General features: G+C 50.2%; 1 protein-coding gene across 5 annotated transcripts in view; it reads left to right on the top strand.

Moving 5' to 3' along the window:
* Nucleotides 1-7,011: 7,011 nt before the first annotated feature.
* HEG1 (heart development protein with EGF like domains 1) overlaps nt 7,012-20,294 on the top strand; it is an 89,349-nt gene continuing 76,066 nt past the window's right edge. For all 5 annotated transcript variants that reach the window (XM_036349280.1, XM_036349279.1, XM_036349277.1 and 2 more), the window contains exon 1: nt 7,012-7,340. In XM_036349280.1, coding sequence (XP_036205173.1) covers nt 7,049-7,340 — 292 coding nt within the window. In that variant the 5' untranslated portion in view covers nt 7,012-7,048. The remainder of the gene's footprint in view (nt 7,341-20,294) is intronic.

Raw genomic sequence — 20,294 nt, 5'->3', positions numbered from 1 at the left:
GGGAATCTACCCTGAAGTGGACGAGGGCTGAGGTGCCCCAGCTCAGACCAAGGATGCTGGATGCTGGTCCGCAGAGAGGAGCAAGTTGGGAACAGCTGGTGCTGCTGGACGCACTCCACTGATCTCTGTGAGCCCTGGACAGGGCTGGCATTCTAGCACATTTCTCCCGCTCTCTGCAACTATTTCTCAACTTCTTCATTGTAGTGGACAAAATTGGGTCCCTCAAAAGATAAGCTCAAGTCCTAGCTCCCGGTACCTGTGCATGTGACTTTATTTGAAAAGATCTTTGCAGATGTAATCAAGTTAAAATGAGATCATACTGAATTAGGCTGCACCCTGAATCCAGTGACTGGTGTCCTGACAGGAAGGCCATGTGAAGACATAGCCACAGACTAGAGTGATGCATGCACAAGCCAAGGAACACCGGGGATGGCCAGCAACCACCAGAAACTAGGAGGCAAGGAAGAATTCTTCCCTACGGCCTTCAGGGGGAGGGGGGATGGCCCTGCTGACACCTTGATTTTGGTCTTCCAGCCTCCAGATCCGTGAAAAGATAAACTTCTGTTGTTTTAAGTCACCAAGTTTGTGGTGCTCTGTTACAGCAGTCCTGGAAAACGAATATATAGTGTTCCTCAAAATTTAAAACTCCTCAGGCCCCACCCCTTGAGTCCTTCTACTCTTAGCAAATATCCTTGTCTCCTACATTACAAAGAAAATTGAGGGGGGGGGGGAAGAAAAAAAAAAGAAAATTGAGGTCTTCTTGAAATCCTCAGATAGGAATTCAAACCCCTTCACTGTGCCACCATCTCCTCTTCCCTCCTCCCAATGCCAGTCCCTCTCCCTGTACTATGGATTCCATCCCCTTCTGCTTCTCAGAAACCTTATCCGTATCAGCTTCCTCCTTCATAAAACAGTTGAATCAGATGATATCTTAACCATCTTTTCTCTTTCTTAGAATTTTGATTTTCTCTCTCCCAAGTATACCCTTTCTTGTTCAAATTCTCCCACTAAAAACAAGAAAGTTTCCTACTCTACATTCCCCTGCAGTTACTGTCCTAAATCACTCTTCCCCTCACAGCCAAACTCTCTCCACCAGCTTGGTTTCACTTCCCACTCTCCCAACTTGCTCCATTGTCGCTTCTGCTACAATCACTCCATTGAAAGCTTTCCTGTTTTGGTAAGATGACTTCCATGTTGCTAAAACCAATGGATATTTTCCATCTTGACCTTACATGATCTTTTGGCCTCCTTCCCTTTGTCCCCGTGACATGACTATGTCCTGGATTTCCTCCCTTGTTCCCCATGGCTCCTTCCCAGTCTCCTTTGTGACTCAGTCTCTTCTCTCAGCCATCTCATGTATGTCTTCAGGGTTCACTTTTAGGCTCTATTCACTGTACTCTCTTCCCTAGGTGATCTGACTTCCTTCTATGCAGATCTAGACCTCAAACTAGAACCTCTCCTCTCAGCTCCAAGTTACCCATCTCAGAGTTATCCCAGACCCAAGTCTTGACCTCAAACATCTAGTTCTCATCCATTGCTCCCTGTCCTTGTGCCTGGTACCACCATCCAGCCATCCAATCACGAAAGCCAGATCTCAGGAAGTCTTTGCTTTCTCTTCCTCCTCCTCCACATCTTTTGAATTTTACATCCTACAACCTCAAACCCATATGCTTCTCTGAACTCATTTCTATCACCCTTGTCCAAGAATTGTTATTTCTCACTTGGATTCACTTGGAGTTCAGGCAAGAGCTCTTATTTCTTTCTAAATCATTCCCCATGTCATAGCCAGAATGATGATTTACAATTGCAAATCATGTCACTCCTCACCACTTTCTTTCCTCTGACTACCATCTTACCTTACATCTCCCTAACTTAAAACATTAAAATGACTTCCCTAAATTTTTTGTTGTTGTTATTCCTCATGTGAGGATATATTTTTTCCATTGATTTTTAGAGAGAGTGGAAGGGAGGGGGGAGAGAGAGAGAGAGAGACATCGATGTGAAAGAGACACAACGATTGGTTGCCTCCTGCATGAACCCTGACCAGAGCAGGAGACTGAGCCTACAATCGAATCTGTGGCCCTTCAGTCTGCAAGTGTGGATACTCTAACCACTGAGCAAAACCAGCTAGGGACCTAAATTTTTTAAGATAAAGCAAAAATGTTTAAAATGGACCATTAGGGTCTGCCTGATCTGGTTGCTATCAAAGTCTCCGGCCTCACTCTCTTTCCTAGATGATTCCTCCATGCTCTTTCTCACTCCAGCCACATTAGCTTCCTTTCGGTCCTTCACATTTATCTCAATTCCTCCTGCCTCCGGGCCTTTGCACATACTCTTCCCATTCTCCTTTGCCTGATTCACAGCCAACCTATCAATGGCCTACATAGCTTTCAGATCATGGCTCAGTCTCATGTTTACAGCAAACCTAATACCCCTTCCCAAGTGCTGTGCTTTAGAGCACTTTCCACAGTGACAAGTTTGCATTTATGTTGTTTTGATTACTGACTGTTTCCTCCAAACCTTTAAGATCTGTGTGGTCTGAGACTCACCCAATGCCAGCACAGTGCCAGGCACAGAGTAGACACTTAATAAATATTAGTTGAATTACTGAATGAAAGAAAGTAGCTACTATGTTGGGTCCTGGGTTACAAAGATGAGTATGGCATTGAACTTCCCAGAAAGCAGCTCATAGATTGGGGGTGGGAAGGGACAAGCAGATGAGAGGATGAGTAAACAGATCCGGGGTGTAACAGGGTGATGAGCACATAGCAGAGGAGCAGGCCAGAGGACACGATGATGCCTGGGCCCAGCTCACCGCCCCCAGATGAAGCTCAGTCCAGGTGTCTGTGACTGATCTCTCAGCACTGCATCCCAGCCATGGCGAGGCTACCACTGCCACAGGTTCTGCCGAGCACTGTCCTCGGGAACTGGGTGCACTTCGAACCTGTCCAGAATGCAGTGCTATTAAAGGCTCTGGTTACAATAATAGCACTGTGTAGAGTGTTTCGGTCAGAAGAGCTCCTGGTGCCTTCCGGACAGTGATCTCATCATGTCCTCAGACCAACCCCTGAGGCAGCAAACGGTAAAGATTAGTCTTCCCACTGTACAGCTGGGGAGACTGAGGTCAATTGAGATCACTTGACTTGGCCAAGGATTGGGAACAGCTCAGGAACAGAACTTGGCGAGAACCCAAGGCCCTCTCTACGGGGTCCACCAGCCAGACCAATTGGCAGGGGCCTGCTCAGGCCAAGGAGGTGCCTGAGGCTTGTTTTCCTTGGTGCAGAAGCACATGTCATCACCCCTTGGAACTGCAGAACGTTAAAGCAAATGGGCCCTCAGAGATCATCTGACTCAACACCTTTGTTTTATGAAGGAGGAAACTGATGAATTTCCTTTCCCCTTCCTTTCCTTTCCCTTCCCTGCTGATGTGGAGTGGGAGGGTAGAGATTGCTAGATGTCTACTTAAACCCCTTCTGCCCTTCTTTGCCTATATGGCTAGTCTGTATTTCCCAGATGCCTTTGCAGTTTGGCGAGCCATGTAACCATGTTCTCCCCAGTGGGATGTAAGAGGAAGTAAAGCAGGCCACTTTCAGGCCTAGCCCATCAAAACCTCCCATGCTCACATCTCCATGTTCTTTTCACCTCTGGCTAACTGAGATGTCAATTCCAAGGGCAACTTTGGAAGCCTTCCATACATTAAAGAATGGCAGAGCTGCCATAGTGTGGATCCCTGAAAGACTGTGTAAAGAGTCACCCCACTGACCTGAACAGCAGTGCCTAAGGCTGTTAAGGGAACAAGAAGAATAAAACATCTATCGTGTAAAGCTGCTGCATTTGGGGGGCCTATTTGTCACTGCAGCCTCACCTAAACCTAATCTAATTAAAGTCAGTAGAAACAGGTAAAGCTCTGACTACATACAGCATTGGGTGGTGGAGACACTGGACTCATGGCTGATTTCATTGTCAAACACTTTGGAATATATCCCCCCCTCCCCGCCCCCGCCCCCGGAGAGGTTAGGAATCCCTGACTCCTAACTCAGTCCAGAAATGTGGTCTGAGGTTGCATCCCACCTGTTTCATTCTACATTAATGAACTCCCAGAGCTGGAATGGATCTGAAATATCCTCTGATTTATCCCCCTGGTTCCAGATAGGGCCTCTTCCAAACCTCTGAAATGCCCATCAAAATTCTTGTCTGGATTTTTATATCTCTGGGAAGTAAACACTACAAATATCCTTGAGCCTTAATCGCCTGTTTCATATATTCCTGCTACTGTGTCAGATCCTTATTGAACCCTAAAACAAGAGAGCTGGAACACTCCTTTGCAATCATCTAGGACAGGGGTTGGGAATCTTTTTTCTGCCAAGGGCTATTTGGATATTTGTAACATCATTTCATGGGCCTTACAAAATTATCAACTTAAAAATTAGCCTGCTCTTTGTGGTCAAACATTTAATTAACTCACCCTTAATGCCTTGGCAGGGCCAGACCAAGTGATTTCACGGGCCTTCTACGGCCCTTGGGCCGGACGTTCCCCCTCCCTGCTCTAGGAGATCAATCTTTGTTTTACAGATGAGGAAAATGAGGCCCAGATCACAGTTAAAAGAGTGGCAAAATTAGGACAAGAAGCATGGGCTCTAAGACCAAGTTGATTGCAAGTCAGGGAGAACCAGAACTCTTTCCAACGTTCTATCCACCTCCGACTTGCTCTTGCTGTTTCCTTTGTTCTGTCCTAGGAGGAGATGAAAAAATGCAGAGGTTCATCTTCACTGTGATCCGTCTTTCCAGGTTCTCCTTTGTCTTCTTCTCCTCTAAACCCGGCTCAGCTGGCCCGGCCGGCATGGCTCAGTGGTTGAATGTTCACCTATGAACCAGGAGGTCACGGTTCCATTCCCAGTCAGGGCACATGCCCAGGTTGCGGGCTTGATCCCAAGTGTGGGGCGTGCAGGAGGCAGCCGGTCAATGATTCTCTCTCATCATTGATGTTTCTCTCTCCCTCTCCCTCTCTCTTCCTCTCTGAAATCAATAAAAATATATTTTATAAAACAAAAAAACCCTACTCAGCTGACCTGAACTTGATCATAGCTCTTAGAAGGTAGAGAGAAGATCAGAGAGGGATGAATCCGCAGTGCCTACAGCGAAGGCACATGTGGCAGGTGCACAGTTGCTCCTTGGGCCTTGATAATGAAGGCAGAGTCTCTAATGGGATCTCTGAATCCACATGAGAAGCCCGTAATTAACCCCTGACCGTTACTGGTTGCCTGGGGTGATAACTCGAGCTATGTGAAATGTCCTCTGAGGAAGGAAGGGAGCCTCAGTGACCAAACCTCTAAGCACAGTGTCTTGGCGTGTTGGGGCTTGTCTGGCCCTGTCTGAGCAGCTGGGCAGTCCTGCTGTTAGCATGAGAATGGGATCCCGAGAAGTTGAGCTGGGGCCATGAGAGCAAACCAAGTTACTTACAGGGGGATCGTTGTATGGCACTTTCTTGGAAAGACCTGGAAAGTTGTGGGGTGTTTTTGTTTGTTTGTTTGTTTTTTGTGGTTCTTCAAAAACAAAACAAAATAAAACCTAATTGTCCCTCCTCACTCCCCTGTTTAAGGTGAGCTTGTTTATACAGCGCATCCTTATGTTTTCTGCCCAGTGACTCACTTGGACTGAATCCCCCAGAAAGTGGGTCCATCGGCAGCTGCCTGGGACACCCTGATCTGCGCGTTCCCCCGGAGGTGGATTAGGGAGCTCTGGATGTCAGCAGAGGAGGCAGAGAGATGATGGAGAGACAGGCCTGGAAGGGAAGTCCAAGCTCAGAGTTTCCTGAGCATCTGGTGCTCAAACAGGCGCCCCCGATGGAATTGTGGAGATCCCCAAGGAGCTCCAGTTTTTGTTTCAGTGGAGACATTGTCTGAATGATTGCAAATTCTGAACAATGGGACCAGAATTAACGATGCCATGTGACCATGCATAGTTCGATCCCTTAATCTTTGGGTCTAGCCTCAGAACCTTGAGCAAGGTCTTTTCCATTTTGAGCCCCTCTTTCTTTACCTAGAAATGAAGAGGCTTGCAGCCCTAACATTAGACATTTTATCATTTATTTACTGGAGAGGGAGGGAATATGGACTTTATTTATCAGAAAATCCATTTACGCCAAATCTTTGAATCTCTCCCCTGAAGGGTGCCATTTAAAATGCAGCGATTCCTGTGTGTCTTTTTGTTAAATTTGCGATCTGTAGTCCTTTTCCTGATTGAGTTTGTCCTCGCAGTGCCTGAATTCACAGTTTTCTTTTCCCCGCCGCCCGCTCGGGTGTCCTGGTGGGGACATTTCTGCAGAACTCTGGTGTGAGCCAAAGGCAGTGGTCGAATGGGGATGGAGTCCAGGCCGGAGAGGGCGCGGTGAGGATGACTCCCGCACTGGCCTCAGGGTGAGGCGTTAGGCTTGGCAGCCGCGCACCCAGCACCAGCCCCGGGGCCGGAGGCGGGGACACTTCACAGTAGTATGGGGCGGCGACGGCCGGGCTGCGGACCAGGGGCACGGATCCCACTTCTCTACCACGTCGAAGCGCTTGGGGAAATCCAGTTCGTGCCAATTTCACTGTGTGCATTTAGGGAGTTGGGAAATTCTGGTTCCTGATTCGGAAGACTGGGTTTTTCAAATGCAAAGCAACGCTAGTGTGTGTGTGTGTGTGTGTGTGTGTGTGTGTGTGTGTGTGTGTGTGTCACCGCGTGGTCCCAGCCCGCCGCCCCCGCCCCCGCCCCCTTCCTGCCCTCTCCCCGCCCCCGGCCCGGCCGCTCGGCGGGTGATGTCAACCCGCGGCGGAGCCGCCCGCCCCGCGACCCGCCCGGGCTAATTAGCATGTAGCGGCGCCGGGGCCGCCTCCGCCGCGCCCGCCCGCCCGGCCCCGGGCCCCCCCGCGGCTCCCCACAACTTTTGAGGCGGAGACTGCGCTCGCAGCCTCACTTCGCCGACTTCCCGGCCCGCCAGGCACCCGCCGCTCCCCTCGCCCCGCGCCCGCCCCGCGCGCCGGGCATGTGAGCGCGGGCGGCCGCCGCCACCATGGCCTCGCCGCGCGCCTCGCGGTGGCCGCCGCCGCTCCCGCTGCTGCTGCTGCTGCTGCTGCCGCTGCTGCCGCCCGCCGCCCCCAGGACGCGGGGCCAGCCGTCCTCCCCGGCCCGCGGGGCGCCTCTCGCAGGCGCGGGGCTGGCGCGGCCGCCGGAGCCCAGCCCCGAGCACGAGCTGCAGGCGCCGCCGCCCACCCCGCCCCGGGCGCGCCGCGGGCCCGCGCCCCCCAGACCCCGCCGGTCGGCCCCTGCGCCGGACGCCGCTGGCCCCGGAGGCGGGAGCGCGGGTGAGTGAGAGCCGGGCGCCCGCGCCCTGCGAGCCTGGGCTGGGGCCGTGGGCGCGCCCCGCTCCGCATCCCCCGCCCTAGGCCCCTGCGCGCTGCCCGCCCGGGTGGGGGCCCCGCTGACCTGTGCGGACGTGGGAGCCCGCGGGCGGGCGGGCTGGGCGGGAGGTCCCGCGGGTGGAGTGGATTTCCTAGACGATTTCGCTGGTGGCTGGGCTGGGGGGTGTGACCATCCTGTTTTCCCTCCACCCCTTGGAAGAAAACTTATCTCCCTTGTTGTACCCCGGGCCCCCCACCCCACAGACACCCCCCCATTTAAAAAAAGGGAAAAACCCCAAACCTTCCCAAGCGCCTCTGCCACCTCTCCGAGGGATGACATCCGGCCTGTCCAGTCCCCAACTCAGTTCTTTCCCTCTAGATAAAGAAGTGGCCTCTTCAGGCACAGAGCCTGACTTTCAGATATAAATAACTAATTTTTAAAGAATTCTAGTCCTTGGGATATTGTAAAGGACAAAGGGTGTAACTGGAAACAAAACACTCTACTGGTTCACTCTAAAAGCTGAAGGATTGGGGGCGGGGCGGGTTGGGGGGTTGCAAGGTGGAACCCCTGTAAGACAAACGCTGACACGGGACTGTCCCTGGGCCTTTTCCTCCCCTTCATCTACATACACAGCCCCTGTCCGACCCGACCGACCTGCCCACTCCCTTCCCCACTCCCCTCCGGTCTTTTTATCCAGCTCCTTCTTTAGGTCTGGGAGAGATGCTAAAGACGCAGTGAAACTCCAGCCATAATACCACGGTGACCTTGGGAATGTCACCTCTTTAGATCCGTTTCTCCATCTGTGATATGGAGGTAATGATCCCTGTTCCTCCTAGCCTCCTAGTGATGATGTGACAAAATGAAAGTAAAAATAGTGGAAAGTGCTTTGAACCAAGTCAGCAATGTGGTGGTGTCAGCCAGTGCCTTCCTGTGAGTGACACAAGGCACAGGCTCTCTCAGGGCTACCCTGGCGAAGCAAGGTTACTTCTAACACCAGATGCTGCTTTGGAGTTTAGGTGAAGGTTGAGAAGATTTTATGTCCCTGGTTGGCACTTCATTTAAGTTTCTCACATCACACCAACTTTGTGGTATAGGAATTAGCTTGCTTTGTTGAACCTAGGTATGCTTCCTCTAATTAAATAAGGGGGGAAAAGAAAAAAAGAAGTCTGATCCTCCAGTAAAAACTCAACTCCACATTCAGGAGCACTCCCATCATTGCAAAATACCTTGTCTTTGAATTTCTAAGTCACTGGCACAAGATTGAGAAACTGAGGAACAGTAAGGGAAGGGAGAGCTTCAGTAGACCAGCTGGAGACACACTCACAGGGACTCCGATTTTAAATGACTTACAACACACATTGTTTTAAGTTCCACGGGAAGGGATTAAGAACATAAAGGAGAACATTTCCTGGCTTTCTTGCACTAGGAAAGTAACTAAGGAACACTGTAGTATTTTATAAGTGGAGTGCAGGGAACTGAGGCCATGTCAGAAGAGACGCCAGGCATGGAAGACTGGTTTCTCTGGCCGGTAATCAGGCTTTCTTAGCTTCGCCCCCATCTTCTTAGGGGATGGGTGGGAGGGATGATGCCTGCAGGAAGGTGGGGTGGGGGGAGGCTTTGGCTGGATGGAGCTGGCCACGTGTCTCCATCCTTTTCTTATGGCTGGGAGTCCCGACATGGCTCAGAAAGCTAGGGGTTAGTCACGGAGAGGTAGGTGTTACAGGGAGCAGGGCAGTGGAGGAAAACTGGTTTAGGGGACTCAGCAGGTAAGAATTGGGGCTGAGCTTTTTTTCTAGGATTCCCTCTCTGCTTTAAGTGACCCACCTGTCCTCACAGGTTCGGCAGAGGACTCTGCTAGTCTTGGCTTCACGACCTTCCCAGTTTGATTCATTTTGGGCGATGAGAGTGATGGAGACTCAGGTGCTTGAGATCTGGCGGAATGCACGTGCGAGTCCCAGAGAGCAGGCAAGCAGGAGGCGGAGTAGTCCAAAACGTCTCTTAGCTAGGAGGGTCTGTCCTGGTGCCCCATGAAGACCGCCCAAGGCTGATCTAAGGCTGGATCTCAAGTGGGATGTTAGAAACCTGAGATTAAAGAGAGGAAATTGATTACCTATTGAAAACCGCAAGAAGCTACTAGCATGACTGAGGATTCAGGCATGACCTGTGCTTGTTTTCTGGTGGTGGCTCAAACAATGTCACTTTATCGGGAAAAGAAAGAACAAGAGAACTGCATTGCCTGATTTCAGTGAGTCTGAGTTTCCTAATGACCCCCAAGGATGTTCTTTGGGCCCTTTTCGATTGGCCATCATGTATCACAAGGTCCATTCAGTTAGCTCCTAAGGCAGCAGTCTCCACACTGAAGGGCCTCCAGAGGCCCTCTGGTCCACATCGTGTCCCATGGGTATGTCTGCCGTCTCAGCAGCATCTCAGCAGCCGGCACATGGCCGTCCAGGCAGTGCACCGGCGTTTTTGTGTTTGGGGAGGTGCTCCCTCCTGCTGGTAATGAGCCCAAGTTTTACAAAGAATGTGTTTCATATGATTGTTGGGGAAGCTGCTTGCAGCCCCTTCTGCTGCAGGAATGCTCCTGGTCAGTGTCTGGCCCTCTGGCTTGGGCGGTGGAGTTATCCTCTTCTTCCCTGGGGCCATTTCTAGTCCTTTGCCTCCTCTTGACAGAGTCTGAGGTTCTCACTGTTACGTAACCGGTAACCGCACTTGCATTCTGTCTGTGGGTTGTTGGCTGCAAGGTCCAGGAGAGCAGCCCCTCACTCCACCCCACAGCCATCCTTAAGCTTTTGTGCTCACCTATTGCCTGCTGGCTGTTTAGCTGAAGTTGTTGCTGGTAATTCAGCCATTGGAGATGATAGAGAGGATGACAAGTCCTGGGGGTTTGCTTTTAAGTGTGTGTGTGTGTGTGTCCCTCTTTGGACTTCACGCCTTGACACACACACAGACACACACACACACAACCCAGAGCTTCTAAGCCACAGTTTTAAGCTATGCCTTGATTTTTGCAATTTATAGGCCATGCTTTAATTGTGAGATCTGCAGATGAGGGGAGTGGGGAGGCTTAAGTCATAATGAAAATCAATGCAGGAGGAAAGAACTTTCCCACCCAAAAGGGAAATGACGCTGAGGAGCTGAGCAGCCAGCCCAAGGAATAATAATCTTAGAAAAATGCAGCTCCCTGGGGTAAAGGAAGCACTATGAGCCCAGTCCCTTCTGGGCTGTTACATAGCTGTCGCCTGAATTGCTGTAACTTTGTGGGCCAATTCTGTCATTAGGCTTTAGCTGCTGGGGAAGCCAATACACAGGGCAGTGAAAACCGGGGCTGGGCAAGAGGCAGCCCTGCAGGGAAGGGAGCGGAAGGCAGCCGGGCTTTCCTCTAGGAGTTGGGCCACCTCTGTCCTGGCCAAAGCCAGGGGAGGTGGGGGTGGTGGGGATTCCTGAGAAGCCTTCTTACTTTGATGGAGGGTGTTGCAAATAGAAGGACGGGTGTGGGGAAAGGGACTCTCCATGCCTGTGTGTGTTTAAAAGCCATATCCTTTTAACCTGGCAAAAACCCTTTTATTGCTTCCCTCGGCTTGGGTGCAATTGCTGAACTGCTATTTTCTGCCCAAGAGCTGAATCGTGTGGGCAGAAGGAGAGTGAAAGGTGTTTGATGCCCAGCCGGGCAGTGACTGCAGTCCTCGTCCTGGAGAGCTGGGAAGCTGCCTCTGCCCTCCCGGTGATCCCCTGCACCTTCCAGCAGCTCTGCCCAGCTGGCAGAAAACACGGTGCTTGGAGTTGCCTAGTCTCAGAGTCGCTCCAGAAGAAAGAAAGCGGAGAACAGATGGCAGTCGAGTTTTCATGAGCCACTTATTGCCTTCTAGTGGCTCCCCTCATTTGTATAAACGTTGGTTTCGGCTCTCCCTTTGAAGAAGCCTAGGGAAGCGACAGGCAAGGAGATTGGTGTTGGTCCCTCTTTGGACTTCACGCCTTGAGCACGTACCTGTGGTGGGAGTTTGCCCGGTCCTCATCCCAGTTAGACTGAGTCCAGGTGAGGTTAACTCACACAGTAAATGGAGGAGGCAGAATCTAAATCAGTTTGACCAAATGGATTTGCGTTTTTCGCAATAGCATGCAGCCTCAGCTTTCCCATTGGTAAGCTGTTCTAATTGCTGAGCTCCTCTCCTGTGCATCATTCTTCTTCCTCTCTTTTTCCATTCCCTTGCTTGTGCCCCTTTTTAGAGAGTAGGGACTAAGATTGGGTGAGGGATGGGATGAGGAGACAGCAGTGGTAATGAGGACTACCTGCAGAGTAAAGATAAAAAAATTGGGGGAGGAAATTACTCAGGACAGGACCATCTCTCTCTCTCTCTCTCTCTCTCTCTCTCTCTCTCTTTCTCTCTTTATATATACACTGAGTGGCCAGATTATTATGACCACCTGACGTTTGTAGGCAAATTAGCTATAATTTCGCGCTGAAGTTGCTAGAGGGCCAGACCATTATAAACGTCTGAATAGCACAACATACCTAAGTATCGTTGCTGATCAAGTTCATTCTATCATGTTGATGGTGTATCCCAATGGAGATGGCTTCTTCCAATAAGACAATGCGCCATGCCACGGTGCTCATATTGTGCAGAAGTGGTTTCAAAAACATGAGGGAGACTTTACCTTGCTTCGGTGGCCCCCACAATCACCAGATCTCAATCCAATTGAGCATTTGTGGGATGAAGTTAAAAGAGCCATCAGGCAGCTGGTTCCACAACCATCAAATCTCACAGAACTGGACAGTGCTATTCATCAGGCATGGTATTAGCTTCCTCGCATCACCTTTCAACATCTTGTGGAGTCAATGCCAAGAAGAATCGCCGCAGTATTGAAGGCAAAAGGTGGCCCAATGAAGTACTGATGGGTGGTCATAATAATCTGGCCACTCAGTGTGTGTGTGTGTGTGTGTGTGTGTGTGTATGTGTGTGTGTGTGTGTGTGTATCCATAGGTTATTGCTGCCAGAGATAGTTACATTAATTATCAACCAAGCTAAAATGAATTGGTGGCATTCTTTTTTTTTTTTTAAATATATTTTATTGATTTTTTACAGAGAAGAGGGGAGAGAGATAGAGAGTTAGAAACATCGATGGGAGAGAAACATCGATCAGCCGCTTCCTGCACATCTCCCACTGGGGATGTGCCCGCAACCCAGGTACATGCCCTTGACCGGAATCGAACCCGGGACCCCTCAGTCCGCAGGCCGACGCTCTATCCACTGAGCCAAACCGGTTTCGGCTGGTGGCATTCTTGATGGGCTCTCCTGGGAACAAGGCTAAGGTTATGAGACAGTTGCTGTACCTACCTAGTCAGTAGGAGGAGAGGTTAAATGGTGCCTCTACTCAGATCCTGTAAAATTGTTTTCTTTTTGACGTCTATGCCCTCTTCTCCCCTCACCATTCATCTTACATAGAAAGAAACAAAGATGTTTCTAGCCTGTCTTTCTTCCTCTTCTTTTGCTGGAGTGTGGCAGATGTCTCAGTCTGTGTCATGTTTGACTGATTTATAAATCATAAAATATTTACATTTCTCTGTACGAGGAGGCTGTGCCAGGTGATAGGGAGGTTGCAGTGCAAGTCTACGATACTCCCAGGGAACAGGCAGTGTTTTGGGGGCACAGACATCGAACTTGTAAAAAGTGCAATGATGCATTACTGACTCATCATCGAAAGTCACAGGAAGATCACACTGACCTAGGAGTGGTGTGGGCAGATGGGCTGCAGCGAGCAGAGGTGAGAGGCTGCTGGGGGTGGCAGTCCAGGGAGACTTCGAGCAAAGATGGAGTTGGTTGGGGTATGGGTAGACAGAGGTGAGGAGGGTATTGGCACCAGCAAAATCGCAAACATGAAAAAGCTCAGGACCTTTAACATGGAGGTGGTCAACAGCCAGGGAGGTGCGGTTGGGGCAGGGAGAGGACTTGGGGAGACTAGTTACGCTCCGGAATAACTGGACTCATTGAAGACAAGACGGGAAAGGAGGCTCCGGGCAGGTGGTGGAGGGCTTTAGAGGCCTGATCAAGGCATTTGTTTTGTCATGTTGCATTGAGATGTCTCTTGAGGAAGGGGTAGTATCATTTGCTTGTTCCTTATTCTTTTGTGCTTGGTACTGGGGCCGCATGGATGAACCATGTACAGACCTGCCCTTACTGCAGCCAGTAGTTCTGCAGAAATGTCAAATGTTGTTGGCAGGCATCATATCAATACGTTGGGAGGAAAGGACCAGAAACAGTGCATGGGCTAGAATGGGGGTAGCGGACCTTGAAAAGGAGCGATGTGCGGGCCGTTTAAAAGGGTGAGGCAGGAGGCCCTGGTGACCGCCTGGCTGTGGGGATGCTGGGACAGTGGTGAGGCACTGGTGTGCCATCAGAGTCCACCCGAGTTGCCGGGGTTCTCACCGCCAAGGCTGTAGCACGTCTCAGTGGAAGTATCTGTGGGCAGTTGAGAATGTGGAGCTGAACTGGGGTGAAGTCGGGCCAGAGTCAGCCTGGTGGGGTTGAAGCCACAGGAGAAGAGGAAGCCTCTGACTGGGTGGAGAACATCAGTGTGGCTGGTGCGGGAGGAAGTGGCGCCAGCACAGGAGCCAGCCCGGCCCAAAGGCGCAGCGAGGGCTGGCTGAGCAGTTTGGATCTGGGTGGGGATTGGCAGATGGTTTGAATATAGGGCCCGGCTTATGCCTAGAATGTGATGGTCTGTGAAGGTACATGTAGTTTAACGTGTATCCGTGTGGACTTGTCATCTCATTCGGGCACTATCCAAGTTATCAGGAAAAGGGAGATGGGGGAGTATGAGGCCTAAGGAAAGGCCATTGGATTTGATTCCCAGAGGTTTATGGGGGAAACTTTAAGACTTCGGGAAGAAGCCTGCTCAGCCTGTGGGAGACAGCAGATGTTGCCCTCCCTGGACACAGTTTAACAGTGACATGAGAGAGGCAAGTCAGGGGGAACCAGCACCCTTGATGCCCACCCCTAAACCTGTTGTCAATTCCCCACTCTTCCCACGTCAGAAATTGGCAACATCATCTACTTACTTAAACAAGAAGCCTAGAAGCTACCCTGTTCTCTTTTCCTCACCCTCTACTCCTTCCTTCTTTCTTCCCTTCCTCCCTCCCTTCCTTCCTTCCTTCCTTCCTTCCTTCCTTCCTTCCTTCCACTCCAGTAGATTCTGTTTCTAGATTATTCCTTGTCTGTGCTGCTCTTTTCTCTTTTCCCTGTGTGCACTGCTGCTCTCCCTCTAATCCATGCTCCCGGAAGCCCAAGTGATCTTCTTAAAATGTAATTCAGGTCACCTCACTCTCAGGCTAAAAACCCTCCAAGGACTTTGCATTGTACTTAGAATAAAATCCAGACTCCCTGCTGGAATGCAAGGTCTGCAGGATCCGACCCCGCCAACCCTCTGGCCTCATCTTGCTCTACACCCCTCTTCTAACCACATCAGACAACTCTTTATACGTCAGACTTTTTCCTGTCCTGAAGACTAGCCACATGGTGTCCCCTGCCTGCAGTGGAACCAGTCTCCTAGCCAGTGCAAACGCCTTAAGGCTGGAACAAGCTTGGGTGTCTGGGACTGGAGAGAAGGAAGGCCACAGCGGCCAGGTCATGTAGTTGCCCTGAGAACCCCAGGAAGGAGGTCCGATTGTCTTCTGGGCTCCATGCAGGGGTTTCAGCAGAGGAGTGATGTGGAGAGTGGACTGTGGGAGGACCAGAGGAAGTGAAGGTGGGAAACCAGGGCTAGTTCGGGGCCTGAGCCATGCTAAGCACTCATGGTGGTGGTTGAATAAATGATTGCTCAAAGAGAAAATGGGTCCAGATGTCCAAGTTGGAGGTGGAGAGAGGAATGCATGCTTGCAATAATCTTCCTGACTGAGCCATCCTCAAGTTCCTGGGTCATCAAAACACGGGGTGGGCTAGTCAATACCTTCCTCATGCTTTACCCCCCAAAAGCAGTGGACAGTGGGCTGGACAGTCTTCTCTGGGTGAGGGAGAGGGCAGGGGCTGCCACTGGGGCGGAGCAGAGAGGCCTGTATTCTTGCTGTGGGTGGGGTCACGTCCATGGTACCTGACTGGGGTGCTGTGGCGGTGGAGGGTCTCTGGAGTCCAGGGTTTGGATGTAAGTATCTAAAGTGTTTGCCTTTTTCTTGTGTTCCTGCCTCTCTCCTTGGCCCAGGAGCTGTCAGAGGGTGAGGAGGCTTCTCCCTTCAGGCAGGGGCCCTGCTCCCTGACATCTGTTCCCCCTGCCAGGCCAGGGACCCTCAGCCCAGAGAGGCCTGGCTTACCATCAGTCAACAGTGAGGCCTTGAGGTGACATTTTCTACTTAGGCTCAGGTTAAAGTGCTTACATTTTGGTATTTCCAAGCTGTGTGGTCATCTTTTTTAAAAAAACAAAAAAATATTTTTATTGATTTTAGAGAGGAAGGGAGAAGGGGAGAGAGAGAATCATCAGTGATGAGAGAGAATCATTGATCAGCTGCCTCCTGCTGCCTCCTGCCTGCCCCCTACTGGGGATCGAGCCCACAACCCGGGCATGTGCCCTGACTGGGAATGGAACCCTGACCTCCTGGTTCATAGGTTGATGCTCAACCACTGAGTCATACCAGCAGGACTGTGTGGTCATCTTTGCTTTTTAAAAATTATAACATTAATGTTTTTCTTCATTATAAACATTTTATGTGTTTGCCATACAATTTGGAAGTTAAAGAGAAAAACAAATAAAGTATCTCCTATATTTCAACTACTAGAAGTGTATTAAAACATTAGCAATTCTTATTCTTTCTCATTTATATGGCATATAAAATTTTATATATCTATATGTATATCCATATGAATATCTAGTATAACTACTGTTGCATTACATCATAATTTTTTTTTGTTTTTTTAGCTATTTCTTTATTGGATATACAGACTGTTTCCAGTTTTTCACTAGTATAAATAATGCTGTGATAAACATCTTTGTACATCAATTTTTGTATTTGTACCTGATTATTGGCTTAGTGTTAGTTCCTGGATGTGGAAAATTTAAGATGCTGACAGCACTACCAAGTGGTCCCTTAGAATTGTACCAAATAATACTTTCACTGGACATTTTGATTAAAACAGAGCACTTTCTCCTATCCTTCTTTTTCACTCAGATATCTTCTGATAGTGCTGTGGGCGGGGGGGTGGGGGGTGGGGGGCAATCCCAGCATTGCTCTCCTAACCCCATTTCCCGAAACTCCTTGGGCTGGTCCGAGGCAAGTTGGAGAGAGAATGCTTCAGTGGGTGACTTGGCAGGACGTGTGGTGAGCAGGAAGCCGGGGGGACACTGCTGGTGGAAGTGGGTTCCTCTGGAGAATCTGGCAAGCTTTGCTGTGGGGGTGTCGAGGCGACTGCATCTGGGCAGGGAGGCAGCCTAGCGAAGTGTTTTGGCAAAGTGTTGCGACAGGAGGCAAACAGTGTTTCAGAAGGAACTGGAGTGCAAAATTTGGGATGGGACAAGAGAATGCCACAGGGACCGGTATCTTTCTGAATTAGAGCCATTTCATTGGCAGTGATTGATGCTTTAAATTGTGGAGTACTGGGCAAAATTAGATTTTTGTTTTGGGTCTATAAGAACATTTTGAGAATTCTAGACTCAGGACCAGAAGGGAGCTTAAAAGGTCCATCTTTATTCATTAAATGATGGAAAAGCCCATTTCCAAAATGAGGAGGAAAGAGAAGGCTTCCATATCATTCCAGAGCCCCACTCTTGGGCCTCATCTTCCCTAGTTAATTTCCAGCCTGAGTCAGTGAATCTCACTTGGTGCTCAGAAACTTTTGGTGTCTTTGTTCAAGGCATGGTGCAGAATGCGAGGTCACCTTAGATTGGGAGGTTATTTGATAAATCCAGATGCTTCCAGCCAACTCGCAGACACAGGTAGTCCTGGAAACCGGTGAAGCTGTTTCACAACCACCAGCCTGACGTCAGAGCTGCAAGTGGGGGTAGACATGGTACTCCAGCAACCCGGAGTGGCTAGAGGTGAACGCTGGTCCAGAAGTTCAAGTTTTGGCTCATCTCTTCATCAGTATGACTTTGAGCAAATCACATCCAGTTCTGGGCCTCTATTTATTATGAAATGAGGGGTTGGTCCATCCCAAGCTGAAAGCTCCGTTCCTGAGAGGGCCCACCTTTGTCCTGCGAACCTCCCGACTTCCTCAATGCTGGCGTGAGGAGACCAGCACCTGGCTTCTGAGCTCAGGGTCCGGGAGCTGCGGGAGCCTGCAGAGGGTCGAGGAAAGGGGCCTCATAGAGGATCTGTGTGTGCACCTGCGTGTACACCTGCATGTGAGCCTGCTAGACCTACAGCTCCTTGAGAGGAAGCAGCAGGTTCTGTCCATCTTTGTTCCCTGGTGCCTAGCACGGGCCTCAGCCAAGGAGCATCTGTCCAACCTGCGGCCTCAGCTGCCTCGTGGTACTGCAGTCACGCCCACACCACCACGTGGTCTGGGACTCCTGTCAAAGGAGCTGGCAAGACACCTGCCAAGTCTACAGAGGCTGTTAAACGTGGGCACTTTGGTTTTTTCCTTAGTATTTTGTTTCTGGGGTACTTGTGCTCCATGGAACTCTTCTGGCTTTCCTGTCATGTAAGAATATTTGAGGAAAGCTCACAGGTCAGGTGGGGTTGCTGGGGCTGAAGGGGAGGCTCTGATCTCACTGGAGACCTTGAATAACAGCAACTCCCACCTCCCTGTGCTGGAATGGAGTTGGGTGGCTGGAGGCAAGGAGATGGATCTTACAAGTTTGACAAGTGTCTGCTCAGGGTCTTTGCCAAGTTGGGAAATGAAGACCAAGGAGGAAGACACGATAAGAAGAGACCAGAGGCCAAGGTCAAGCTCACCCATTGGCCCTGCACCGTCCTGGGCCATCAAACGGAAGCAGTCACATTGGAGGAAGGAGTAGCAAGAGTGCAGGGAGAGATGCTGGTTGTAATCTGGGGGGGATGATATTCTTTGCACAAAGTCGTGACGGGTGATTATTGAATGTTAGGCTGGTATTGAAAACAACTCCTATCCCTTCCCTGAGTGGCCGGAGGAGACGGAAACAGCTTCAACTTGGGGGCGAGTTTCACTCCTGTAGGCTCTGGGGGGAAGCTATGTGGTGAGACTTTTTCTAGGGTCACCTTTTTCCAGGGTGCGGAAAGAGCCTTGCTGGCTTTGCAGTCACGGACCTGGGAGATCCTGGCTTGGGGGCCAGATTGCTCAGTTCAAACCCCAGCAGTGCCACTTGCCAGCTGTGGGGCCTTGGGGGGTTATTCAGCCTCTCTGTGCCACCCGTTTCTCATCTGTCAAATGGGTTGTTAATAGGCCTCCCTCAGGGAATGTAAGTGTCATGTAACCCCTGCCCAGCAGATTGCTCAGGGCCTGGGCAGGAGTGTTTTGCAAGCACTGGCAACGATGATGCTACTAAAACCAGTGCCTGCTTATCCAGACCATCGCGTTGATGACCGCACCCATACATTTCTGGGCTTCCTGGACAGGGGACAAGCTCTGACTGCAAAGGGCTCAAGTCTCCCGTCCAAGGACCTCTGTTACCTGCTCTTTCCTCACCCTGAACCCCTGCCAGCCTCACCCCTTGGTCTTCCTAGAACTTTCTCTTCATCCTTAGCTTCAGGTGCAGAGAGGAAAGAGCAAGATTTGAAGAAAGAAAAAGTAAATGCCACAGCCCTCACTTGTAATCATCTGAGGAGATCAGATTAACACACATGAAGCATAAAAACAGGATGTGAGGGTTTGCTGCAAAATAATAACACTTTAAAGATCAATCATACTGGGACCTGTGTGGCCAGTGAGTCTTCCCCTTCTGCTCAGAGCCTTTGGAGGTTGTTGACACACGCGCCTCAAAGCATGTGAAGGAGTTGGGAGAGCCCGTACGTGGGCCACAGGGACTCACTAGTGTTTCTTTGCAATGAAACCTCCTTCTGGATTCCACATGGGGTCACCACCTCCATCTCCTGCATCAGCCACTAGATTGGGCTTTGAATTTTTGATTGTTTCCAAAACAATCCAAATCCATTGTCAAGGGATGGAAATTCAGGAAACTGCAGAGTATTCTGCAGGCTCTATTGGATATTGGAGAATTTGAGAATCCAACTTGAGCCATCAGCATTGTTGGAATAGGTATGTCTTAATGGGACCACTTTGAAGAAGCTCATATCCATTGGAGAGGTGAATTCTTGGGGTTTGTTAGGAATCATTAGCCGCTGGAAGAGCTAGGGAAGGGAGATGCCAGCAGTGGCTCAAGAGCTCTGTTGGGGTCAGAGGACTTTTGGTCTTAACCCCTTCACTTGCTAGCTCCGTGGCACTGGGCAGCTACCTAACGCCTCTGGGTCTTAATTTCCGCCTGTTAAAAATGGGGATTACAGCCCTAACTGGTTTGGCTCAGTGGATAGAGCATTGGCCTGCGGACTGAAGGGTCCCAGGTTCGATTCCGGTCACGGCCATGTACCTTGGTTGCAGGCACATCCCCAGTAGGGAGTGTGCAGGAGGCAGCTGGTCGATGTTTCTCTCTCATCAATGTTTCTAACTCTCTATCCCTCTCCCTTCCTCTCTGTAAAAAAATCAATAAAATATATTTTTTTAAAAAGTGGGGATTACAATAGTACCTGTTTCGCTCCTTAACAAGGCTTTTGAGGCAGAACAAATAGAATTATGACTGCAAAAGCAATTTTAGGTGTGGACATTGCAAGCAATTTGAGTCACAATACAAGGAACTGACTACGACGTTGGGCCAGGCGTGTCACCTCTGCGCCTGTGTCCATAACTGTACAATGGAGATGATCATCCCAGTTCTGTCCACTTCACAGGATTTTGTGGGGGTAAAAGGAATTAATCCACATGGACAAGCGTAGTAAACATGCGCGGTTTGTGTGTGTGCGT

Source organism: Myotis myotis, unplaced genomic scaffold (assembly GCF_014108235.1).
Source record: "Myotis myotis isolate mMyoMyo1 unplaced genomic scaffold, mMyoMyo1.p scaffold_m19_p_2, whole genome shotgun sequence".
Lineage (NCBI taxonomy): Eukaryota > Metazoa > Chordata > Mammalia > Chiroptera > Vespertilionidae > Myotis > Myotis myotis.
This window is presented reverse-complemented; position numbering and strand designations above follow the sequence as displayed.